The sequence below is a fragment of the Podarcis melisellensis genome (assembly GCF_964234715.1).
Source record: "Podarcis melisellensis genome assembly, chromosome: 4".
NCBI classification, from domain to species: Eukaryota; Metazoa; Chordata; class Lepidosauria; order Squamata; family Lacertidae; genus Podarcis; species Podarcis melisellensis.
The window spans coordinates 102,731,986-102,758,469 of NC_138531.1; the positions used below are offsets into that span (position 1 = coordinate 102,731,986).

At 47.2% G+C, this 26,484-nt stretch overlaps 6 protein-coding genes across 6 annotated transcripts in view; 1 reads left to right on the forward strand and 5 right to left on the reverse strand.

Moving 5' to 3' along the window:
- Nucleotides 1–26,484, reverse strand: part of LOC309368792 (uncharacterized protein) — a gene marked incomplete at its 3' end in the record, with an annotated part of 476,991 nt that overhangs the window by 407,098 nt on the left and 43,409 nt on the right. The gene's annotated exons all lie outside the window — the stretch shown is intronic.
- LOC309369288 (uncharacterized protein) overlaps nt 1–26,484 on the reverse strand; it is a 150,952-nt gene that overhangs the window by 92,194 nt on the left and 32,274 nt on the right. The gene's annotated exons all lie outside the window — the stretch shown is intronic.
- Nucleotides 1–26,484, forward strand: part of LOC309369055 (uncharacterized protein) — a 291,502-nt gene that overhangs the window by 76,569 nt on the left and 188,449 nt on the right. The gene's annotated exons all lie outside the window — the stretch shown is intronic.
- LOC309368795 (olfactory receptor 51H1-like) lies at nt 1,777–2,739 on the reverse strand (the record flags this gene model as incomplete). Its single annotated transcript, XM_081909102.1, has 1 exon — nt 1,777–2,739. One exon carries the CDS (start codon nt 2,737–2,739, stop codon nt 1,777–1,779), a length of 963 nt encoding a protein of 320 aa, XP_081765228.1.
- On the reverse strand, nt 12,786–13,763 carry LOC309368796 (olfactory receptor 51H1-like; the record flags this gene model as incomplete). Its single annotated transcript, XM_081909103.1, has 1 exon — nt 12,786–13,763. The coding sequence occupies one exon, from the start codon at nt 13,761–13,763 to the stop codon at nt 12,786–12,788; it is 978 nt and encodes a 325-aa protein (XP_081765229.1).
- LOC309369261 (olfactory receptor 51H1-like) lies at nt 19,040–19,999 on the reverse strand (the record flags this gene model as incomplete). Its single annotated transcript, XM_081910065.1, has 1 exon — nt 19,040–19,999. The coding sequence occupies one exon, from the start codon at nt 19,997–19,999 to the stop codon at nt 19,040–19,042; it is 960 nt and encodes a 319-aa protein (XP_081766191.1).

Sequence of the window (26,484 nt, forward strand, 5' to 3'; positions counted from 1 at the left end):
AGGGAACCAGGCAGAGGGCCTTCTCGGTAGTGGCACCTGCCCTGTGGAACACCCTCCCACCAGATGTCAAAGAGAACAACAACTACCAGACTTTTAGAAGACATCTGAAGGCGGCCCTGTTTAGGGAAGCTTTTACTGTTTGATGGATTACTTTGTTTTGATATTTTGTTGGGGGCCGTCCAGAGTGGTTGGGGAGGCCCAGCCAGATGGTCGGGGTATAAATAATAATAAATAAATGGGTGTCCATGAGTTCTAGCGTTATGAGAGAGGGATAAAAACTTCCTCCATGCTGGGCATTGTTTTATAGACTTCTTTCATGTCTCCTCTTACCCAGTGTGACGCGGCAGCTAAAAAAGCCAATGCAATTCTGGGCTGCATCAATAGGATTATAGCATCTAGATCAAGGGAAGTAATAGTGCCACTGTATTCTGCTCTGGTCAGACCTCACCTGGAGTACTGTGTCCAGTTCTGGGCACCACAGTTCAAGAAGGACACTAGCAAACTGGAACGTGTCCAGAGGAGGGCAACCAAAATGGTCAAAGGCCTGGAAACGATGCCTTATGAGGAACGGCTAAGGGAGCTGGGCATGTTTAGCCTGGAGAAGAGGAGGTTAAGGGGTGATATGATAGCCATGTTCAAATATATAAAAGGATGTCACATAGAGGAGGGAGAAAGGTTGTTTTCTGCTGCTCCAGAGAAGCGGACACGGAGCAATGGATCCAAACTACAAGAAAGAAGATTCCACCTAAACATTTCTTCCTGACAGTAAGAGCTGTTTGACAGTGGAATTTGCTGCCAAGGAGTGTGGTGGAGTCTCCTTCTTTGGAGGTCTTCAAGCAGAGGCTTGACAACCATATGTCAGGAGTGCTCTGATGGTGTTTCCTGCTTGGCAGGGGGTTGGACTCAATGGCCCTTGTGGTCTCTTCCAACTCTATGATTCTATGATTCAGTGGTGTAGAGTGCAGGGGGGGGGCTGGCTGCACCGGGTGCAACATCTGGGGGTTAGGGGGCGCAAATCCACGGGTTAGGGGGTGCAAATTACTTGCCTTGCCCCGGGTGCTGACAACCCACGCCACGCCACTGCTCTTACCCACTTTTTCTCTAAGCTAAGAAAGTGTCTCTGCTAAGCCTGCAGAGCAACATAGGGATGGAGAGACAGTGGGACTTCTGCTTCCCGTCGGGCTGAAGGTTGAAGCGAGACAGCAGGTTGAGGAAGAAGACTAACCAACAAAAGGAATTCCATTTCTTTTAATGCCAAATGTGAACAGCAACAAGATGGGAGAAACCCCTTGGTTTAAAGAATACACATCAAAAGGAAAATGACAGCACCTTAGAGCCCTACTCGTGAGTAAGCATAGATTATATTTTGTATGGAAACTGTGGCATTGTTTAGGATCCTTTGTAAGGAAATGAAATTGAGGAAAGGACAAAGCAGACTAGTTATTAGAGAGGCAGAGGCATACCTAGGTGTTGGCAAAACCTGCCCCCACTGCAGGCCCAGAAGCGGTGCAAAAATCACCCCAGAAATCTTCCATCCTCTGTGGCAAGGCAGTATGATGGTAGACCATTGGAGATTTTGGAGGGTATGAGGTATTGCTGAGTGGCAATGAACTGCCACTGTCACAGCAACTGGGAGAAGCTTCCCATCCTTATTGCACAAAGGCACAAAAGGTGCACAGATACAGAAGTGACATGAGATGGATCCATTTATCCCTAATTATAAAACACAAACACTTTATCTTCCTCTTATGGCAGAATTCTCCTTTGGGAGAAATATCAACCCCTAGTTCTTTTCAGCTGCAATATGTTGCATATCCTTTGCCGAATCTGCGGGGTCTTCACACTGTACACAAAAGGATTGAGAAGTGGTGGGACCGCAACAAATATGTTGGCCATCAGCATGTGGACAATGGGGGAAAGGTGCTTCCCGTATCGATGTACCACTGTGATGCCAATCATTGGGACGTAGAAGATCAAGATGGCAGAAATGTGGGCCACACAGGTGTTGAGAGCCTTCAGACACTCTTTTCGAGAAGCAATGCTCAAAACTGTCTTCAGAATCAGAATATAAGATACAAGAATGACGAGAGCGTCCAACAGTACTGTGCACATGACTGCGATCAAACCATATAAAACGTTGACTCTTGTGTCTGCACAGGCTAACTTCATGGCATCTTGGTGGAGACAGTAGGAGTGAGAAAGGACATTGGATCTGCAGAAAGGGAGCCGTTTAATGAGAAAGGGGAACGGGAAGCAGACACAGAGACCTCTGGACAAGATAGCTATACCAATTTTTTCAATGACTGAATTTGAGAGCAGTGACCTGTATCTCAGGGGACCACGGATGGCAATCAAGCGGTCAAAAGCCATTGCCACAAGAATGCCAGACTCTATTGCTTGTAATATATGGATAAAGAACATCTGGGTGATGCAGGCATTGAATGGGATTTCCCCAGAGTCAAACCAATAGACTCCCAGCATAGTTGGCATGGTGGAGATGCAGAGGCCCAGATCCGAGCAGGCGAGCAGGCAAAGGAAGAAGTACATGGGCTCATGGAGGCTTGGGTCAATCTTGATGACATAGAGGATTGTGAAATTCCCAAGCAGAGTCAGGGCGTAGAGCACAAACAGTGGGAAGGCCACCCAAGAGTTCTTCTCCTGCATCCCAGGGATGCCAATCAGGACAAAGGTTTGGTGGCTCATAATGCTGTCACTGGTGTTGGTCAGAAGTGAAATCATCCCCCAAGTGCTTTTGGTGAAAGGAGTTGAAGGAGTCCTAAAAGTGATCTGTATATTAGATATTTTTCTACAACCTTACAGATTCTATCAATGTCATATTGCCTTTATGAAAGGGGATACATATCCCGTTTTAATTCAACTGCAAAATTTGTGGTAGATCCTCTATTGAAGGAAGGAAGAACAGTCCTGAATGCTCCTTCAGTTCACCTCCTATCCTGGCCAAATAACACTCCAACCCTGTCATAAAAATTGCCAGTTTCTCATCTGCAAAACAGAAATAAAGAATATTTCTGAATTAGAAATAATTGCTGAATTAGAAATTATCTGTCCAAATGACTGCATGTATAGCTGTACAAGGGAAGCATTGGGTAGCAGTCACCCCTCCTCTTGCTCTTCTTCGAAGACACCTTGAAACGGAGGTGCTTTTTACAGCCCCATCCAGTGGGCAAGAGGAACATGACCAGAGATGATCAGAAGCTGAAATATGAAGACAGAGAATATCGATAGAGTAATTTTTAACAGAAAAACAAAAACACAAACAACACTGAATAAAAAGTCCTGAAATTAGATTTTGCTTGCAGAAGATAAGAACCACCAAGCTATTTGCAGAGGAAGATAAATAAATATTAAATAGTGCAGGAAATCTTACATAAATCTGTTTTTTCTTTAAGAGGTTGTTAATGTTTTTTTCCTGTCTGAAACAGTCAGGCTTCATATAAGCTACAGTTCTCAAACGAAAGCTTCTACCATTCCATTGTTCTGTAGACCTTGTCCTCTATATCCCTGGGCAATGCTCCTGTTCATGATATGCAACAGAAAAGCAGTGCAAACTCCAAATTATAGTCTCCTGTTCCAGGAACCAGCTGTTTTTCCTGACTGGCCCAAACCACCCCCCCAATATGAAATTCCACATTGAATCCCAGTCTCTCTCTGGCTGACCCAGTATGAATTGCAGCATTTTAAGTTGCATGATAAGGACCATAATAACCGTATTGGAAAAGATAATAATTATTCTCATCAAAATTCAGCAGTGATACCACAGTACTTCAGGTATGTGATAGCTTCCCATAAGCTTGTCACAGTTATTTTCTTATTACCTGAAACTAACAATTAGCAAGAACTCTGATATGCACAATATTTACAACCCCCCAAATATGATATAACATAAAGCATGAGAATAAAATCAGAACAGTTTCCATCATCTCGTGGCCTCTTGATTGAGGAAGACCTCTCTGAAGCTGATCAATGGAAAACTCTCTCTCTCCTTTGTGTCTCATGGTATCTGCTGCACTTACCCGACTTTATGGCACAGGCTGTGTACCTGACATGATTTCTTCCCAGAGGGACGCTGAGCCTGTCTTTGCTGCTCCAAGAGGGATCCCACCTGCGCTTTTTAATGCACAAAGGGTTATAGCAAGAATGTTTTTCCTCAGAGAGGCCAGCTACTCCCGAACCACAAGAAAATTGCTGATCCCCATTGGGAGAAGATCTCTGAAATCCCTGCTGCAAATAGGTGGGACACACCCAGGCATCCTGTGCAAGGACTTGCAGTTCCGCTCTCAGAGGCATTCCAGAGATCACTCGGTGCTCCCCTATTTTGTATTACCAGAGAAGTGGGATGCAGACAGACTATCCTAACAGGGAGGTCTCATTCTCCATGCAGATCTGAAGACCCCTAAAATCTGGGTCTGGGTAAAAGAATGACATTGCTGTAAACTCTAAAAGAGTTTCAAGTAGTAAACAAACAATTGTCAGCTGCGAGAACAGTGATAGTTAGTTAGTTAGTTAGTTAGTACGTACATTTCATTCATATTCCATCGCTCAACCTGTAGGATGGTGGTATACACACACAATAAAATCATTAAAAAGTTGCTTTTCAATACTTTAAGAAAAACTCACCATATCTTCATCAAACCAGAAAAAGCAATGCTGCAGGAGTGCCGTTTCTCCATGTGAGAGCCAGTGTGGTGTAGTGGTTAAGAGCGGTAGTCTCGTAATCTGGGGAACCGGGTTCGAGTCTCCGCTCCTCCACATGCAGCTGCTGGGTGACCTTGGGTTATTCACACTTCTTTGAAGTCTCTCAGCCCCACTTACCTCACAGAGTGTTTGTTGTGGGGGAGGAAGGGAAAGGAGAATGTTAGCCGCTTTGAGACTTCTGAAGGGGAGTGAAAGGCGGGATATCAAATCCAAACTCTTCTTCTTCTTCTTGTCTAATCCTCCTTTAAAGCCATCCAAGTTGGCTCCAGTAGGAGAGAGTTCCACAGTTTAACTCTGCATTGCTCAAATGAGTTATTTGTTTTAACTGCACCAGATCTTCCAACATTCAGCTTTGATGGGTGCCCATGAGTTCTACTTAGTAGAACTTAACCAAATATGACAAAAAATGAAGATGAATGAGGCTAAGAGCATAAAAACGGGAAAAACTTGTGAGTGTTCAGAACTTAAATGGTTAAGGGTTCTGAGTGTGCGTCACATTCCGACGTCAGACGTAAGCCGGGAGGAGACAGAAGCTTTTAGAAGCTAAGGAGGAGGAGCTTTTACCCTGTACTTTCAGTTCTCTCTGTGTATCTGAGAGAGAAAGACGTGCCTTTGGATATGGCCGCAAGCAGTGATGGTTTCTGTTGATGAAATGTTTCAATAAAGATCTGTAAATAGACGGAGCTGTCTGTGTATGCTTGCCTGAAGGAAGAAAGACTGCTTTACACCGCTGTGTGTTCTACTCTGCTAAGCCGTGACCTGAAGGGAGCAACAGTGGCGCAGCTTTGAAGAAGTGTGCCGGACCCGTTATAAACTGCTGATTGACGATCATAAAGTAATCAGGTGTCACGGCAGATCGATTTCCAAGAGGTTATGGAAGGTCAGCCAACGCTCGTAAAGCAGTCGGTGTGAGCTCCAGGAATGTCTTTGAAGTCAGCGTTCTGAGGCTGAGGAGCCGAACGGGAGCTGACTGGATGCCAGGGAGCAAGAATGATTAATTGCCTGCTTCTAAGAGGCAATGAGAGCTGCTGATACAGAGAGCTGGCTGGAAGCTGAGAAGCAGCTGGAGCTAAAAGCAGCTGGAATCGTTACTCCAAGCAAGGGAGAGCCGGAGGAGCTGGTACTGAGCACTGAGTACGGAGTAAGTACAGCTTGGGGCACCTTGGGAGAACGGGAGAAGATGGCCAAAAGCCAGAATATACCGTTGGAGCCTCTAACTCTAAAGAGTTGGGCAATATGGAGCAGAAGAATAAGGGGATGGTTCCTAGTCGAGGGGCTTTGGGAAGCAAGTCAATGGGAGCCAAAAGCATCACCCCTTAGCTGGCCAGCAGCTGAAGCAGGCGTTGCAAGCTGTGGGGCTGCGTGGGCTGAAGATAGCCAGCAGAGAATGCAACTTGAGCTGGATATGCTCCGAGCATGCGTTGATGAATCGCTGAAGCCTCATCTTGAGGGCGTTGAATCGGCCCATGCCGCCTGGCAGGCGCTGAGGAGTGTGTGTGAAAGCTCAGCGGGAGCCAGGCCAGGGGGGGCTGAAGGATGCCCAGAAAGCCCAATGGGGGCTGGGACAGTGTTGGGGAGCTGTTGTAATGCTTCTACACGTCTGTGTGATGGACTGGGTCCTGGAGAGGCTGGACTGGCAGGCCCTGTTCCCGATGTCTTGGCCTCTAGGAGCGCTAGTGAGCAGATCGGGGGGGCGAAGAGTTCCAAAGGCAAGTTTAAAAGACTTTTCACTTGTGCTGAAGCAGAAAGGAGCTTCAGGGGGGGCCAGGCTGGTGGGAGGCGCCGTTCCAGAAGGAGGAAGGCCAGGCCAGCTGGCAGGAGCCCCGGGCAGTGTTTTTCCACTGGAGTTCAACGTCTGCGTGGCAGTAGCCCCCACCGGAGCAGAGAGCCGAGGCAGGATGTTGGCAAGGACACTTCTCATGGGAACCAGACGGGTTTCCATGGCAACAGGCCTGGGAAGGCAGGCAAGCGTGCAGGTGGCCAGGGGAAGCAGCAGGAAGAGTCTTATCAAGTTTCTGCAAGCATGGCATTGTTCGAAGACGGCCGAGTGGAAAATTTTGAGCTCAGCCTTGTTATTGACTCTGCAGCTAACCGCAACATGGTTCCAGAGACCCCTGCAGTCGAGATGTGGAATTGCACGGCAGTTTCAAAGGGACAGACTGTAAAGTTCGCAAATGGACAGAGATCTAAAATCGATAAGCGTACTAATGTATATCTTTCTGTTTTGCAGGAGGCGGTGGATTTTTGTGTTGTTCCAGGGGTTCATCACTGTTTGTTATCTGTGCCTTATTTGTTAAAAAAGGGTTTTCAGGTTTGTTTCCAGGGGGATTCCTGCACAATCTCCAGAGAAGGAAGACGACTTGTTGAAGTGAAACGGGGACAGAATGATCTTTTCGTTCTTAAAACGTCTCTTGGGGGTGAGGGGAAGGTTGAGAAAGCACAAGCGTCGCGTGCTACAGTTCCCAACCAGCGTACTACAGTTCCCGCTCATGATGCCTCATGTGCATGCGTATGGCATCAGAGAACAATTCATGGGTCGGTAGAGGACTTGCAGACTCTGCCCGAGGTTGCCATGGGGTGTAGGATTCAAAATTGTGGAAGTGCCATTAATTGTGACACTTGCAAGCAAGCAAAGGTGAGAGGGTGCAGTTACCCAAAGGTGGAACGGGTTACCACCAAACCTTTTGAGCTGGTTCACATAGATCTGTCCAATTCTGTCAGGGAACAGAGTCTAGGGGGGGCCAGGTATCTGCTGACTTTTCTGGATGATTTTTCGCAGAATTCCTGGACTCATGGTCTCAGATCCAAGGAGGATGCAGCACAGCTGATCAAGAGCTGGATTGAGGGAGTAGAACTAAGGTTCTCCACCAGAGTGCAAGCGATCATCAGTGACAGAAATGCTAGGTACACTGGTTCTGCTTTGCAGAAGTTCTTTCACGAGAAAGGGATACGTCACACAGTTACTTCACCCAATCAGAGGGGGGTGGCAGAGCTGAGGAGTGGAGCTCTGGTTCAGGCAGCACAGGTGATGCTTACAGAGTCTGAGTTACCTCCACAGTTTTGGCTGGAGGCGGCTAGAGCTGCATGCTTCACCTGGAATAGGACCTACAATTCGCTGGTAGGTGGCACTCCGTTTTCTCTGTTGAATGGCCGCAAACCCCAGGTTCACTTTCTGCGCAAGTTTGGGTCTCCTGCGATTGTCTCTGTGCCTGAGGCTTTGCGAGGGCCAGATGGAGCCAAATTCCAGAAAATGATCTTCTGTGGGTATGAGCCAGAAGCCCGTGCATGGCGGTTTGCTTACCCTTCAGGTGATCAGAGTAAGGTGCTGATCAGTAAACACGCTGAGTTCTGTGAGGAGGATGTAAAGTCAAAGTCTCCTGTCAGGCGTGATGTTCTATCAGAATGTCTCTCTGATCCAGAAGACAGTTCTGATGAGGAGGAAAGAGAGGCTGAGGCTGCTGATGACGACCAGGTCACTGACCAGGGTCAAGAGCAGGATGTGGCATCTCCACAAGTTGTTAAGAGAGTGCCCAAGAGTGAGCCTAGTTCTCCTGTGAGCGTGATGGAAAGGATTCGAAGACGCTTTAAGTCAGAAGGAGAATCCCATGATGCAGAGGACACACCTGCTGATCAAAGTGAGTCAGAGGGAACACCTGAGTTTGTGCCTAGGAGGTCCAGTCGCACAACTAAAGGTATCCCACCAGAGAGGTACCAGGCCACAGGTGCGTGGGTAAGTTTCGCACAGTGCGATTCTGAGAGTTGTGAGGTGGTTCCACAGTTGCCTAACAGGGACGCCAAGAGAGGGCGCAAGGCATTGGGGAAGGCATTGATCTCACAGAGTTTTGCTGAGGATGTTCCACAGGTGCAGTCGGAATCCAACGCAAGGGGGGGTGTGAGTGTTCAGAACTTAAATGGTTAAGGGTTCTGAGTGTGCGTCACATTCCGACGTCAGACGTAAGCCGGGAGGAGACAGAAGCTTTTAGAAGCTAAGGAGGAGGAGCTTTTACCCTGTACTTTCAGTTCTCTCTGTGTATCTGAGAGAGAAAGACGTGCCTTTGGATATGGCCGCAAGCAGTGATGGTTTCTGTTGATGAAATGTTTCAATAAAGATCTGTAAATAGACGGAGCTGTCTGTGTATGCTTGCCAGAAGAAGGAAGTAAGTCTGCTTTACACCGCTGTGTGTTCTACTCTGCTAAGCCGTGACCTGAAGGGAGCAACAGTGGCGCAGCTTTGAAGAAGTGTGCCGGACCCGTTATAAACTGCTGATTGACGATCATAAAGTAATCAGGTGTCACGGCAGATCGATTTCCAAGAAAACTATCCACGCAGAGCTGAGAAATCCTATTTAAATCACAACGACTTTGCCCCATACAGGGGAAATTTGCAGAGCACATAAAGGGCAAAGAAACTCAGCTTCATTTGGTCCTTGATTCTATGGCTTAGGTGAGACCTAGAGGTTTTTCATTACTGATACCTGATGCCACAGACAAGACACCTCAAAGAAGGGGTTCTGCTCCTAGATGCAGGACTTGACCAGAGAAGGACAATAATGGGCCACATGGACCTATACTCTTATGGCTTTCGCAACTGGATTGCTACAGTTCAATCTACGAGGAGTTACCCTTCAGGATAGTCCAGGAGTTGCAGTGGATTCCAAAGTCTGCTGCATGCATTGCAAGTGGTGCAACAGAAAGGGATCATGTAACACCAACCGTGTGTGAACTGTGTGTTTGCCTATTTGCAACCGGGGCCAATGTGTTTGTTTGTTTTTTAATGTACAAAGCCCCACACAACCTGAGAACCAAGTACCTGATGGAGCGCCTCTCCCCATTTCTGCCAGGTCAGGCCCTGGGATCTGCAGGGGAGTCCTGTCTAGATATTGTGTTTATGAGCATGTTTGATTTGGCCTGACTTAATCAATCCGCTTTTGGTTAAAGAAGTTGTTTTCACCAGTCAGAGTGAGAAAGGACATTGGATCTACAGAAAGGGAGCCATTTAATGAGAAAAGGACATAGGAAGCACAAACCAAGACGTCTGAAGAAGATAGCTGCGCCAAATGTTGCAGTTAAACAATTTGGGAGAAGTGATCTGCATGTCAGTGGATCACAGGTGGTAATTAACCAGTCAAATGGAGTTATTTATTACATTTGTATATCGTTCTTCATCCTTAGATCTCAGGGCAGTTCACAACATAAAAATACAGGATAAAAACCACAGGATACATAATAATAATAATAAGAAGAAGAAAACAACCCAATATTGCTCCACCCCCCCTCAACACTTTTAAAAGTCATTGGGTGTTAATCAGTCAAAGGCCTGGTTGAAGAGGAATGTTTTAGTTTGGCGCCTGAAGCTGTGTGCCCCTTCAAACAGGCAGGGACCACCCCCTCTCCTGAAGAGGCATTGATCACCTTCTTGACCCAGCCAGCTCGCGTGGAAAAGGCAAAGGCAAAGGTCAGAAGTCCAAGACAACGCAACACAAGGTTATGGTCTCATGCTACACTCCAAAAGTCTGGAAGACGTCTAGATCTTTCTTCATCGTTGACTCAGGAGTGACCCAGCACGTCTGCAAAGACAAACACCTGTTCGTGTCCTTTGCAGGAAGGTACGATTCACCAAGCGGAGGAGGATGAGCTTTATCAGCTTGGTCGAGCGGAGATTCCTCCTCCAGCCAAGTCCTCTGGAATCGCCTGACGTGATTGATGACCTAAGCCTCTGACAAGGCTCCAGGCACATCCCCCATTCAGCAGAGAATCAAAGCAGCATGTGGAAGTGATGAGATTTATGGCTACATCGCTATGATTTATTTTCTAAGCTATGCAGACAGAAAATAAATATACATCCTCTCTCTGTGAGAGCAGAGAGCAACTGAACAACAAAGGAACAGGAAATCAGTAACGTCACATCCGTCTCCTGTCTTCCGTGAGACTTCCAACAGTATGGAATGTGTGGAATGCAAAACAGAGTCTTGTGACTCCAAAACACTACACAGTGGCAAACAGAAACTAACACCCACACCCTGCTGGCTTTTACCAGCCAAGAGAGGCAAAGGTCTAGAGCAGGCATGGCCAAACTTGGCCCTCCAGCTCTTTTGGGACTGCAATTCCCATCATCCTTGACCACTGGTCCTGTTAGCTAGGGATGATGGGAGTTGTAGTCCCAAAACAGCTGGGTGGCCAAGTTTGGCCATGCCTGGTCTAGAGCGTCACCCTGACCGATCCAAGCACCTTGTTCACATCCTTGAGCCTCACCAACTGAAACTCATGCAGCATAACAGGACTAGACTGTGCTCTGGACACCCCTTGAGTTTCAGCTGCTAAAACAGTGGAGTCAAGATGTTGGTGGATGAAAGTGATTTTATCCTCAAAATGCTTTGCAAACAATACTAGACAGGAAAGCTCTGCTGGATGGCATAGTGAGGATTCAATGGAGTATGCCTTCTTTGCTGTCTTCACTGCCTCTAGGTAGGCTTGATAATGAGCCCTCCCCATTGCATTTGACCAAATCTCTCCTCCACTCATGTTCAAGACATCTTCCAGTATGTTTCCTCATCCTATACACTGGAGTATACCAGGGAGCCAAGGGGCTCCGTGAGGTGGAAAAGGGCACTCTGGGGTGATCATATCAATGGCCTGAGGCATCTGGATGTTCCAGAAGTTGGCCAGGTCTTTGCCAGGAGCTCCAGTGATATCAGCCAGCAAATCTCCCAGAGCCATCTGGAAACCCATTGGATCCATCAGCCTCCTCTCTCATCTCTCTATTATGAATATCTCCATTCTGCTATCAATTCAGGTTTAAGCCTAATTGCCTGGCCTAGCCAACCCTCCTTTCCTGCATACAGCAGTTGCCATGGGCATTATCAGTTTATTCTTTTCAATGTTCTGGAGCAAACATCTGCTACCTAAAAAGCAATCTATTCTGCGTTGTAAGAGATAAATATTGCTCATGCAGTTTAGCTAGGCCACAGGCTCAAAAGAAAATGGAGTTTTCAGGAGGATACAATTTTAAAGAAAAAATTTTTTATTCTCCACCAACAGCCCTATTCCTTAAAAAAAAAAAAAAAAAATCCTTCCAGTAGCACCTTAAAGACCAACTAAGTTAGTTCTTGGTATGAGCTTTCGTGTGCATGCACACTTCTTCAGATACATCTTCAGATACACTTCTTCTGTGTATCTGAAGAAGTGTGCATGCACACGAAAGCTCATACCAAGAACTAACTTAGTTGGTCTTTAAGGTGCTACTGGAAGGAATTTTTTTTGTTTTGACTATGGCAGACCAACACGGCTACCTATCTGTAACTAGCCCTATTCCTAAGTATTAATCTTTCTTCTTCTTTGTGTATGGAATCTGTGCAGAATTGCTCAGTGTCTGCCATTAAACATAGCAGAATAAGAAGGACAAAACAGACTCAATATTAAACAGATTCAGAAATAACCTGGGATGCATTTCTACATCTTACATTTGTAAAAAAAACCCAGAAGCTTTCCTTTTTTTGGAATTATAGGTGCAGAACTACACAAACTGTATAGAAACTTATTTATGTCTGCTACTACAGCGGCAAAAATGTTACTTGCCCATAAATGGAAAGAAGCAGAAGTCTCAGCAAAGGAAGAATGGATACAAAAACTTATGGAATATGCAGAAATGGTGACATTTACTGGAAGAATAAGAAATCAAGATAACCAACTTTTTATAAAAGGATGGAAATGGTTTATGGAATATTTAAAAACGAAGTGTAAAAAGATAAGAACATTAGCAGGATTATCGTAATGACCTGCAGTTTTATAAGAGTAAATATTTAAAGCGGATGAATAAATGAACAAGTTAAGTTAATTTGGAATATGCAGGAAATATAAAAAATATATTTAAGGAACCGCAGAAAGAGGAGGAAAGAAGTCGAATATCAAAATGTTAGAATGATCGTAAAACAATTGAAATCATATTTTTAAAATATTATTTAAATAAACTGAAAATCATTTAAAAACAAAAAACAAAAACAGAGATGACCTGGGATGGATCCATCTATCCCTAAATATAAACTACTATGTCTTCCTTTCATCACTGAATTTTATTTCAGTCGAAATATCGAACCCAACTTTTTTTTAAAGTGCAGTATATTCCATACCCTTTGCCGAATTTGTTGGGTCTTTACACAGTACACAACAGGATTGAGAAGTGGTGGAACCATAACAAATGTGTTGGCCATCAGAATGTGGACAATGGGAGAGAGGTGCTTCCCGTATCGATGTACCACAGCAATGCCAATCATTGGGACATAGAAAATCAGGATGGCAGCGATGTGGGCCACACAGGTGTTCAGAGCCTTGAAGCATTCTTCGTGAGAGGCAATGCTCAAAACAGTCTTCAGGATCATGACATATGATGCAAGAATGATAACAATGTCCGTCCCTAAAGTGCAAACAGCTATTATCAAACCATAGAAGATGTTGACCTTTATGTCTGCACAGGCTAACTTCATGGCATCTTGGTGGAGACAGTAGGAGTGAGAAAGGACATTGGATCTGCAGAAAGGGAGCCGTTTAATGAGAAAGGGGAATGGGAAACAAAAACAGAAACCTCTGGATAAGATAGCTATTCCTATTTTTACAATGACTGTATTTGGAATACGTGAACTGTACCTCAGTGGATCACGGATGGCAATCAAGCGGTCAAAAGCCATTGCCACAAGAATGCCAGACTCAATTCCTTGCAAGGCATGGATAAAGAACATCTGGCTGATGCAGGCGTTGAGTGGGATTTCCCCAGAGTCAAACCAATACACACTCAGAATAGTTGGCATGGTGGAGAGGCAGAGACCCAGATCCGAGCAGGCGAGCATGGAAAGGAAGAAGTACATGGGTTCATGGAGACTTTGGTTGGTCTTGATGACATAGAGGATCGTGATGTTCCCAAGCAGAGTCAGGGCATAGAGCACAAACAGTGGGAAGGCCATCCAAGAGTTCTTCTCCTTCATCCCAGGGATGCCAATCAGGACAAAGGTTTGGTGGCTCACAACGCTGTCATTATATCCAGTGATGGATGACATGGCACGCCAAGAGCTTTCGGTGAAATGATTCTAATAAGTCATAAAATTCTTATTCTGACATGATTTGACAGATTCTGTAAAGTATTGAGAAAGTTCCTTAGAGCCTCTATTCAAACAAGGAAGTGTAGTCTTGAATGCTGCCTCAGCTCACCTGAGTAGGTAGACCCTGGCTAGAGAGCACCCCAACCCATCATCAAAATCATTCCCCAGCCATCTCCCAACTTTAACAAGTGGAGTGGAGGACACGAGAGTCATAAAATTCTTATTGTGACATGATGTAAGATATTTTGTAACGTATTGAGAAATCTCCCAGTTTAGTCCAAGAGGAAAAGTTGTCTTAGAGCCTCTATTCAAAGAAAGAACAGCAGTCTTGACTACTGCTTAATCTCACCTTCTGCCCTGGCCATAGAAGACCCAACCCCAACATCAAAATCAATCCCCAAAGTCTCACAAGTCTTACCAGTGGAGTGGAGGTCATAAGAGTGTGGATTTCAAATATTCAGTCTCCCAACTTCTCATCTGTAAAACTGAAATAACAATCCCAGTGAAATACTTAAATTAGAAAAGGTAGATATAAATCACTAGACGTATAGTATTATTGGGGAAGGACAGGACTGGAATCACCCATGTCCTCCTCTTATGAGAAGACACCTTGAAATGGAGGTCCTTCATTTTGCAGCCCTATCCAGTTGATGAGAGGATTGTGATCATAGCATCATAGAAGTGCAGAGCGGAAAGGACCTTGGGGGACATTTTCTCCCTACTATAGACAGACATTGCAGCAAAAACTGCAGCCCACCACAATTTTCCATTCTTCCTCACTGAGTGGTCCTATAGTCCTTTTGCTGTGTAGTCCTTCTCCTCCTCCTCCTTTCTGGAAAGCAGACCCCCTGCCCACAAGATATAGCAGAGCAGTACAACCTCCGGATTATTGACTCCTGATCCAGGAAACCAGATGTTTTCTTGATCAGCCCAAACCCTCCCTCCCATATTAAGTTCCCTATTAAACCCAGTCTCTTTCTGGCTCCCAGTATGAATACAGCATCTTTACATTACTCAGACAAACATCTCTGATGTAATCAGAGGAAAACACATCTGTTTGATAGCTCATGCAGTCCTTTGCACTTACCTGACTTCATGGCACAGCCTGTGAAGCTAGCATGCTTTCTCCCAGGGGCAACGCTGATTCTGCCTGTGCTGCTGCAAGAGGGATTCTGCCTGTGATATTTATGGTGTGTAAAGAGTTATTGAAAAACTCTTTTCCCTCAGGGAGACAAGCTGCCCTCAAACTGGGAGATGATTGCTGAACCCTGTGAGAGGAGATCTTGCAAATCCCAGTGGCAAGTATTAGGTAATCTCAGTGGATCCTGCACAAAGACCCAGAGTTCTTGTCTCAGAGGCGTTCCAGCGATCACTCTCTGCTCCTCTCCTTTGTATAACCAGAGAAATAGTACAGAATATCTTAACAGAGAGGTCTCATCCTCCCTGGCAGAGGAACCAAATCCTAGGGGCCAAAAGGTCTTTGGCACTCCAATAAAATATTTGATGGGGCTGTCCCCTTAAGTTGATGGGCATTGCCATTCAAATGGTGTGTGTGCACCGTGTCATGTGATCAATTATGCAGGGCAGGGCTTACCTGCCCCCCATATATTATTTAAGTGGGTACCCTGATCCCTGAAGAACAAATACCCCTAAAATGTGGGTAAAAGAATCCAGCTCTTGACATGAAGGTTCAAAAGAGGATCAATTAGTAAACAGATCAGGGTGCATGGTGATTTATAATCCCTTTGTGGTGCGCCAATTACAATGCATGTAACTGCTTTCAGGTCCTTTTCATTGCATTTGTCTTTAGAATGATAATCTTGGCCAAGCCCCTCTTCACACCTTCCAGTTTTAGTGTCATTTGCAATTTCAATGAGCATCCCCTCCATTCCTTCATCCAAGTCATTTATCAAGATGTTGAACAACAACGAGCCCAGAACAGAAACCTGTGGCACCCCGCTTGTCACTTTTTTCCAGAATGATGTCAGGGACTGGGCAGAAGAGGGATGGTGGAGACCGCCCACCTCTTCCTGAACCTTCCTGGAAGAAGGAAGAGGAAGACAGTATTGATTTACAATTCCTCTTTGAGGGAGGTCACACGTAAATCAATTAACTAGCGTAATAAATCAACAAAATACACAACTTGGAAGACTGGGAGCAGAAGCTCAGAGGTGTTCAGTTAGACCCCCCCCCCCATTCCTCCATTGAAATTCAGTGGAGAGACCTCCAAGTTCCTTGTGTTTCAAGCAAATGTGTAAATGTTCTGCAAGGTGAGACAAGATGATATATAGACAGACCTGGAATGTGTGTTTTTTGTAATTAATCTTCTGGAAGAAGTTGCCAGATCGGGTGATGCCCTTACTGATTAACCAGCACCCTTGTTTGTTGAGATTGGACAGTTTTATGGCTCATCTTGAGTCCATATTCCAGGAACTTGTTGTAAACAGAAATCGCCCTTTTCCCTTATGGGGTATCCAAGAGCCCGTATAAAGTCCTTACATAGGTTCCCTATTGGTAGGAGAGAATAGCAGAGGCCAACCAGAGAATATTGTGAAGCAAAGCAGTTAGTAAGCTTGATCTTTATTGAACTGTTGCAACAGGGTTCAATAAACCCGCAGGAGAGGAGGAGGGACCCAGAAAAATGGCCTACAAGGCCTTATAAAGACTTTTGAAATTGCCACTCTGTAGATCAAGACCACCCCCAGAAACATCATACATACATCACAGAAGGGGTGTAACCTAAGACCACCCCTCAGATACATCACACCTACATCACAAAAAAGGCGGTCTAAACAGAAATTTGAATGTTGTTTTTCTCCTGTCCTTGTTTATCTCCTGTCTGGCAGATTACTTGATTGGATTGCCTGGGGAGCCTGGCCATTCTTTTGTAGTGATAAATACTTAATTCCTGAGTCAGGTCACAGGCTCACACCCTATTCAAACACAGACATACCCTTAAGACAGGACTTGTGAAGGAAAAGACAATGGGGAGGCTTTTCCACTTTGACCTTGCAGAGAAAAAAATTGGTCAGTTTAGGAATCAAAATGGTTCCAGGTTGGCCTTCCTGTGCTGATCTATGTATGTGCTTGGTTGGTACACTTATGAACATTACCATATATCTAAGACCATAAAATTCTTATCACAAACCGAAGCAGAAATCTGCATGTACAAGAAAATTTTTTGAAGCTGAAGCAGGGGTCTAACTCAGTAATGGAGAACAGTACAGAGTTCAGTTTGCTGTTTCAGAAGCTAGTGTGGAATCAGGAAGCCTTGATGGTGATTTACCATGCAGGGCTGAGTGAAACCCTGCTAGATGAGTTGGCAAGAAATGGACCCTTCTGCCAGTTCCCTGGAGGCATTGATGCAAGCGGCCTTGAAGCTCGACTAGCAGTTGCAGGAGCGGAAGCAAGAGAGGGGAGCTGTTATCAGGCTGCAGGAGAGGCCGTTTGAAAAGCCACACTTTCCAGAGAGAAGGCCTGGGAGCCAAATGAGGAATGATCTGGCAGAAGAGGCTATGCAGATAGGTCTCCAGAAAACTCCTTCCAAATGAATCTAAGGGAGTGAGGCGCTCTCAAAGTAAAGGAAGGATTGAACTCTGATTAATAAGAATACACACAGAGGCTTGAACCAGCAAGACTCTGGGAAGGGTGCGTATAATAATCTGTCTCTCCACCCCCTGGCCCAGGTCGTTTTGTTCACAAAAGAACTTTTTACACAGTGTTCGTAAGAACCAATAAGATTTCTTCTGAGCATTTCAACAAACCCACGTGGGGACAAAGTTAGATCAAAAGAAATTCTTTTAACCACAAAGACTACTCTGAGCATGCATACATAATCTGAGAGTAAATAAAAGAGGACTAGAGAAACTCAGGAGATCATAAACAGGAGAGGATGGAAGGATGGCAAGGAGATAGGCGTCTTTATCACCTTCCCGTGGAACTATTTCCAGGCCCTAAGATCAACATCCTGAGATTCACATATCAGAAAGGCTACATCAAAGAAGCCGCCCACTATCTGTCACAGCCCAGGATGAAGCAGCTGGCAGCTGGGCTGTGTGCGCGACTTGTCAAGCAGAAAGAAATGGAACAGGGATGCAGAGGTGTGGATTGATCAAAAATCATATCAAAATAGTTTAAACCCAGTCAATGCAATGCTTTCATTGCTGACACAGATGGCTTACTCTATATTTGTTAAAATTCCTCATAGCAATCCCACCTGATCACTACAAGGGAGCTGGACTCTTGGAATGTCAAACCACTTGGGAGAAGTTGGGTGAGTATAAAAATTGGTTTGGATGCAGCCTTGTTTAATCCATCTCTGTCACTGGAATGCTTTCTTTAAAAAACCTTTGAAATCTACAGACTGAAGAACACTATTTTTTAACAGTGAAATTAAAATTTCTATATATATTTTATCCTTTGTTAATGAAGAAATCTGAGGGCTCCCTTGGACAAAAAACAAGGACATCAGCCAGGAATACCAGAGCAAAACAGCAGCCAGAAGGCTTGGTCTTTCTTGAAGACTGTCGTGACAGGACTCCCGCCTGGCAGCAGGTGGAACAAGATGGAAGCCCCGAACAAAAGAGAACCCAAACTTTTATTAGCTGCTAATCCCCATGTTACACCCCCCCAACTACATCACTAATACATCACGGTTACATCATGAAAGGGGAGGTCTGGTGGCAGTGATCTGAGCATCCTGGACCCTGCCCCATGGTTCCCCTTGCCCTCCACCAAACACCCATCAAGTCTAACAAAAGAGATATTTACATTTCCCTGTTTCCCAGCCAAGTTAATCACACCCTTTTGTCTTCATCTGGGTTTATTATTTCTGGAATGGCTACCTGTCTGGCACTCAGGTATCAGGATGTCTATATGAATTTCTGAAGTTTTCCCTGTGAGCCAGTACATAGATACATTTATCAGTGAATTATTACATTTGGTATCGTGCAGCAGATGCCCTTAGAATAGATAGGAAGAAACTGTGATGAAGTGTTTTGTGGGGACAAATCACAAAAGTCACAAAAGTGATTGTGCTGATTTTGGTAGTGGGCAGCATGTGCATGATATCTGCTGGAGGGGCAAACCTATACATAAATTCCTGCAACACCTTTTAAGGATTGAACTGGATAAAGGTGTTTCCTTTTTGTGACTAACTGCTGCTTCAGGCTTTGAGTTTCCTTGCAAGCCAATTTCTCTTCCCTTCGACACAGAATTGTTATTTGATAAAGATATCAGCTCCTGTTTTTTTTAAAACGTAAAGTTTTGTAAATCCTCTGTCGAATTTGCTGGGTCTTCACACTGTACACAACAGGATTAAGAAGTGGTGGGACTGCAATGTATATGTTGGCCATCAGCATGTGGAGAATGGGGGAAAGGTGCTTCCCAAATCGATGAACCACACTGACACCAATCATTGGGACATAGAAGATCAAGATAGCACAAATGTGAGAGATGCAGGTGTTGAGAGCCTTGAGGCGCTCTTGGTGGGATGCAATGCTCAAAACAGTCTTCAGGATTAGGACATAGGATATGAGAATGATCACAACGTCCAACCCAAAAGTAAACATGGCCATTACCAAACCATACAAAATGTTGACTTTTGTGCCAGAACAGGCTAACATCATTGTGTCTGGATGGAGGCAGTATGAATGAGAAAGCACATTAGATCGGCAGAAAGGGAGCCGTTTAATAAGAAATGGACAAGGGAAGATGACACAGAAACCTCTGCAGAAGATAGCTGTAACTATTTTTGCAATGACTGAATTTGGCAGACGTATTCTGTACCTCAGTGGATCACGGATGGCAATGAACCGGTCATAAGCCATTGACACAAGAATGCCAGAGTCCATCTCTTGAAATATGTGGATAAAGAACATCTGGCTGATGCAGCCATTGAGTGGGATTTCTCTCGAGTCAAACCAATAGACTCCCAGCATTGTTGGCATGGTGGAGATGCAGAGGCCCAGATCCGAGCAGGCGAGCAGGCAAAGGAAGAAATACATGGGCTCATGGAGGCTTTGGTCAATCTTGATGACATAGAGGATCATGATGTTCCCAAGCAGAGTCAGGGCATAGAGCACAAACAATGGGAAGGCCATCCAAGAGTTCTTCTCTTGCATCCCAGGGATGCCAATCAGGACAAAGGTTTGGTGGCTCACAACGCTGTCATTATACCCAGTAATGGATGACATGGCACGCCAAGAGCTTTCGGTGAAATGATTCTAATAAGTCATAAAATTCTTATTCTGACATGATTTGACAGATTCTGTAAAGTATTGAGAAAGTTCCTTAGAGCCTCTATTCAAACAAGGAAGTGTAGTCTTGAATGCTGCCTCAGCTCACCTGAGTAGGTAGACCCTGGCTAGAGAGCACCCCAACCCATCATCAAAATCAGGCCCCAGCCATCTCCCAACTTTAACAAGTGGAGTGGAGGACACGAGAGTGTGGCTTTCAAAGATTCAGTTTCCCAACTTCTCATCTGAAAAATTGAAATAACAATCACAGTCCAATATTTAAATTAGAAATGGTAGATCTAAATCACTAGTTGTAGTAGTATTATTGGGGAAAGACAGGACTAATCTCACCTCATGTCCTCCTCTTATGAGAAGACACCTTGAAATGGAGGTCCTTCATTTTGCAGCCCTATCCAGTTGATGAGAGGATTGTGATAATAGAATCATAGAAGTGCAGAGCGGAAAAGACCTTGGGGGACATTTTCTCTCTACTATAGACAGACATTGCAGAAAAAACTGCAGCCCACCACAACTTTCCATTCTTCCTCACTGAGTGGTCCTATAGTCCTTTTGCTGTGTAGTCCTCCTCCTCCTCCTCCTTTCTGGAAAGCAGACCCCCAGCCCACAAGATAGAGCAGAGCAGTACAACCTCCGGATTATTGACTCCTGATCCAGGAAACCAGATGTTTTCTTGATCAGCCCAAACCCTCCCCCCATATGAAGTTCCAGATTAAACCCCGTCTCTTTCTGGCTCCCAGTATGAATGGCAGCATCTTTACATTACTCAGGAAAACATCTCTGAAGTAATCAGAGGAAACCACATGTGTTTGATAGCTCATGCAGTCCTTTGCACTTACCTGACTTCATGGCACAGCCTGTGAAGCTAGCATGCTTTCTCCCAGGGGCAATGCTGATCCTGCCTGTGCTGCTGTAAGAGGGATTCTGCCTGTGATATTTATGGTGTGTAAAGAGTTACTGAAAAACTCTTTTCCCTCAGGGAGACAAGCTGCCCTCAAACTGGGAGACGATTGCTGAACCCTGTGAGAGGAGAGCTCTCAAATCCCAGTGGCAAGTATTAGGTAATCTCAGTGGATCCTGCACAAGGACCCAGAGTTCTTGCCTCAGAGGCGTTCCAGCGATCACTCTCTGCTACTCTCTTTGCATAACCAGAGAAATGGGAGAGGTACAGAATATCTTAACAGAGAGGTCTCATCCTCCCTGGCAGAGAAACCAACTCCTAGGGGGGAAAGGTCTTTGACACTCCAATAAAATATTTGATGGGGCTGTACCACTAAGTTGATGGGCATTGCCATTCAAATGGTGTGTGTGCACTGTGTCATGTTGTCACGGCCACCCAGGTCTGGTCCCAGCTCACAAGAGACCTCACTCCGTTGCAGCTTATTTACAGGAAAAGTTTATTGAAGATTTCTGCTTCTCATACAGTTCAGCATTGTGGCCGTACGTCTGCCACGTTAGACCGCTGAAGTCCCCTCTGACTCCTCCCCTCTTCCGCACCAACTTAATAGCCTGGCTCTAGACCACCTCTTCCTCTCCTTTCTTTTCCGCAGGGTCTTCCTGCCCCCCTGGGTTCCCTCTCTCCGTGACTCGCCTGAGGCTGAATCCTCTGCCGCCTCTTCCCCCCTCTTTCTGGCTTTAGGGCCGGGCTCCTCCCCTGAGCTCTCTCCACTTCCGCGCGCCTCTACGTTTGAACTTGGCGCGCGTACGTTGCTGCTGACCTTTCTTTCGACCGCTACACCACCCCCTGCTCTGCTCTCCACCCTTTCCGGCTGAACACCCTGCTCCAACCCCCTCTCTCTGTTCTCTCCTAATCCTGCTCCCTCCGAGAGGCTGACGACTCCACCCCCTTTACTCCGTTCCGGCTGAGACGTCTCTTGCTTCCTCTGTCTTCCACTGGGCTCCTCTCCGCTTCTCCCTTCTCCTCCCCTTTGCTTGATTAAGGTAACCCCCTTTTGAGAATCCTCTGACTCGCTGCTCAGACTCGTGGATTCCCTCAGAATTCCGTCATCATCTTCCTCATCCTTCTGCCCCTCCTCCCACTCGCTCTCCGTCTCCTCTGTCATCTCCTCCTCTCTCCCAGAAACCCTGACATCCATCCCCCCCTCGAAGCCCCCCCTTCCCCCCTCCCGCTCGCCGGGGACCGGTTGTGGAAACTGCGGCTCTTCGGGGGTAGGCTCAGGATACAGGTCGTCTACGTCAATGTTCTCTGCTGGCAGTTCTGTGTAAGTGTATTCGAAGTCGGGTTCTTCCCCCAAATGCTTCTCAGTCTCTGCTTCCATCGCTACTTCCTCCGGTACTGCCCGCCAAGGACCTATCAGCCACCTCTTACGCCATTCCTCCTCTGGCTGCTCCTCCCACCAATAAGGGGTTTCCGTGTCCACCCCCGAGCACGATCCCCTGGGCGGGCTTGATTCTGGTGTTCTTTCCTCGGGGGAAGAGAAACCCCTGAACGTGCTATCTGACAATGTGGGTGAGAAAAGCCAGTCATCAAAGTACTCAGCTGGCATGGGTCTATGTGGGAAAAGTGCATGGAACTCTTCTTTCAAAAGGGGTTCGTCTAACTCGTAGCCTGGCACCCAACTATTAGCAGCGGCTGGTGTGCCCTCCCTGGCGAGAAAATATTCAACTCCCTCCTCCCCCCATCTCGAGTCCAGTATCTCTGTGACCTCGTTAAGAGGTTCTGGTCTTGGCGATTCGCCCCTCTCAGGCGCCCTCCTACGTGGCTCTGGGGGTGCTCCTGACTCTTGAAACCTGTGTGGGGTTTTGTAGGGAGTGAGCACCGACCTATGAAAGACCGGGTGCACCCTGGAACCTTCCGGAAGGGCTATACGAAAAGCCACCGGATTGATCTTAGCCTCAACTTGATATGGCCCTAGCTGCCTGTGTCCTAACTTCTTCTTGGCCAATGACCTGGCCGGCATCGCGTGGGCTGCTAACCACACCCAGTCCCCAACCTGGATGTCCTCTCCCGCCCTCCTGTGCTTATCGGCCTGCACCTTATACGCCTGTTTTGCCAGCTCCAAATGTCTCCGCAGCTCCTCGTGCACCTCTTGCAACTCCGCTGCAAACTGGTCGGCATCTTGAGGCCCCCCCCCTCCTGGTGCCGCAAATCTCGGGAAGGTTCTGGGATGACGGCCATTGTTCGCGAAGAAAGGCGTCACCCCGGTGGAAGCGTGTTTCGTGTTGTTGTAGGCGAATTCAGCCATCGGCAGATAGTCCACCCACGCCGCAGGTCGCTGGTTGGCGTAGCACCGCAGGTACTGCTGCATGATCGCGTTGACCCTCTCCGCTTGACCGTTGGTTTGTGGATGCCTCGCCGATGTCAGGTTGATTTTGACGTGCAAGATGCCCAGAAGCTTTCGCCAGAAAGTGGAAACAAACTGGCGCCCCCTGTCGGACAAGACGGACTGCGGAAGTCCATGCACTCTGAAGACGTGATCGATGAAGAGCTTTGCGGTCTGTTCTGCCGTCGCCACCTTGGCACAAGGGATGAAGTGCGCCATCTTGGTGAACAAGTCCACCACCACTAACACCGCCGTCTTACCTCTGGAGCTGGGCAGGTCTGTAACAAAGTCCAACGCTACCCTCTCCCATGGTTGCTGCGGTGTCTCCAGCGGTTCTAGCAATCCCGCCTGCTTCTGGTGCACTGGTTTGGACCTCTGGCAGATATCACACCTGGCGACGTAGTCCGCCACCTCTCCTCTCATCTGGGGCCACCAAAAATCTCTAGCCACCAACTCCATCGTCTTTTCTTTGCCGAAATGGCCTGCACTAGGGGCGTCATGCAACTGTTGCAGAACCTTGGCTCGAAGATCGTCGGTGGGCACGTAAAGGGCACCCTTACGAGTCAAAAGTCCATCTTGTAATTGAAACTCATCGTTGTGTCGCGACCCTCCGCGTAGCTCCTCCATCTTAGACTGTGCAAACTGATCCCTTTGCAACGCGCGTCGCACCGCGTCCAGGTCGACTGCGATGGTAGCGCACGTCCACGCCTGCGGTGCGAAAATGTGCTTTGCTGCGATTGGAGCTGCTTCCTCCAAGTATTGCGGCTTTCGGGACAGCGCGTCTGCAATAACATTGGAGTCTCCTGGGATGTATTCTATTTTGAAGTCGAAGTCCGCAAAGAACTCCGCCCAGCGCATGTGTCGCTGGGTCTGTAACTTAGCCGTCCGCCAATACTCTAAGTTCTTGTGATCCGTGCGGACCTGCACCGTGTGCTTGGCTCCTATTAAGAAGTGTCGCCACGCTTTGAAAGCTGCATGAATGGCCAACAACTCCCTGTCCCATATGGTATAATTGCGCTCCGTCTTGCTGAGCTTCCGGGAGTAGAACGCACCCGGTCGCCAGTTGCCTTGCGAATCCTCTTGCAAAAGAACGGCCCCAACCGCTCTATCCGACGCATCGGTCTCTACCCGCATGGGTCTGCCGGGATTCACGTGGAGCAGCTGCTCTTCGGAGGCGAAAAGACCCTTAAGCGTCCGGAAGGACCGCTCCGCTTGTTCGGTCCAGACGAACTTCTTCTTCTTGGAACTGAGGGTGTCAGTGATCGCCGCCGTCGCGTTCGCAAAACCTTTAATAAACTTGCGGTAAAAATTGGCAAAGCCGATGAACCTCTGGACCTCTTTCCGATTTCGAGGGCTTTTCCAGTCCAACAGCGCTTGAACCTTAGCCCTGTCCATGGCCAGTCCCTCGTCGGACAACTTGTAGCCAAGGAAATCAACCTCTCTGACATCAAACTGGCACTTCTCCAACTTGGCGTACAGCCTGTGTTCCTTCAGCCTCTGCAGGACCTCCCTCACGTCCTTATCGTGATCCTCCGGCGATTCCGAGAAAATCAGGATATCGTCGAGAAAGCAGACACACTTTTTGTAGAGGAGACCTGCTAGCACGTGGTGCATAAATGCTTGAAAAACGTGGCTGCCATTTTGGAGGCCGAAAGGCATGACTCTGTATTCGTATGTGCCCAGAGGGGTGAACATGGCGGTCTTCCACTCATCTCCTTTCCGGATGCGGATGAGATTGTAAGCTCCACGTAGGTCCAGCTTGGTGAAAATCTTGCCCCTCCTGACGGTCGCTAAAAGGTCGTCAATCTTGGGCATGGGGAAAGCTTTGGGCTTCGTCAAGCTGTTGATGAACCTGTAATCCACTATAAGCCTTTTTTGGGGCGTGTCCTTCTTCTTCACAAAGAAAACAGGGCTGCCTCCCGCTGCTTTAGATTCCTGGATGAAACCGCGCTTGAGGTTATGGTCTATGAACTCCCGAAGCTCTTGCATTTCGTCCTCCGACATGGAGTACAGCTTGGCAGCAGGCAATTGCGCCCCTGGCACTAAATCAATCGCGCAGTCGTAAGGTCTATGAGGTGGCAACTTGTCAGCTTCCTTCTCACAGAAAACCTCCAAGAAGTCCTGGTACTTGTGAGGCACTGTTTGCACCATACCCAGATGCAATGGCTGCTCAGCTTCTCCTCCCTGATCGGTCTGAAAGCAATGCTGAGCACAATACGATGAACAAAAGTTGATCTGCCTCTGGTACCACGCAACCGCGGGACTGTGCCTCTCCAGCCAACTCATGCCTAACACGATGGGTGTGTCCGATAAGTGGGTGACATTGAAACTAATAAGCTCTCGATGGTTGCCAATCTGCATCATCATGGGAGGGGTTTGCTGCACTACTTGCCCCCCCAGCAACTTCCTGCCGTCCACCGTGACCACGTTCAGAGGCGTCGTTGCAGGCAGGAGCGCCATGTTGTGCTGCTTAACGAACTGCAGTCCCATGAAGTCGGCGTTGCTTCCCGAATCGATCGTTATTGGAACCTCGAGAAGTCTCCCATCAGGCAACTGGAGTGTTGCTGTGAGCAGAACTGCCGGTTTGGGAGGCAAAGGGTCCACGCTCTGCAGTGATGCTGGGGGCCTGTCTACAGATCCGCCTGGCTGAGCCCCAGTAGCTCTGCTTCCAGCCAGGCACTGTCGTTTCCCTGAAGCTGCTCCCCTGGTTGCACCTCTGCTGTTACAGTTGCCAGCGCTGCAGTGTGCTTCTGGAGCCTCTGGGGGCACTCTTTCGCCATATGGTGCGCACTGTCACAGATGTAACACTTCCTGGTTCCTCTAGGAGGCTTCGCTTTGGCTGCACCAGGGACAGGGCTCTGGGATGGCTTCTGAGCCCTAGCACCACCAATCTCCATTGGCTCCTCTCTGTCCTTCCCCATTGGCGAGGGGTGCGCACGGCTGAAGTCCCTGTGCCCAAAAGGGAGAGTCCTTGCTTGCGCACGCGCTTGGGGCCCGTCCTCCTCATGCCACGGACGCCCCTCATGTCGAATTCCAAGAGCTAAAGCCCGTTGCACCACGTCTTCTAGGGTCTGGGGTCTGTCCCCCCTAGCGATCTCATCCTTGATGGGGGGGCTCAATCCCTCCCAAAAAAGATCTCTG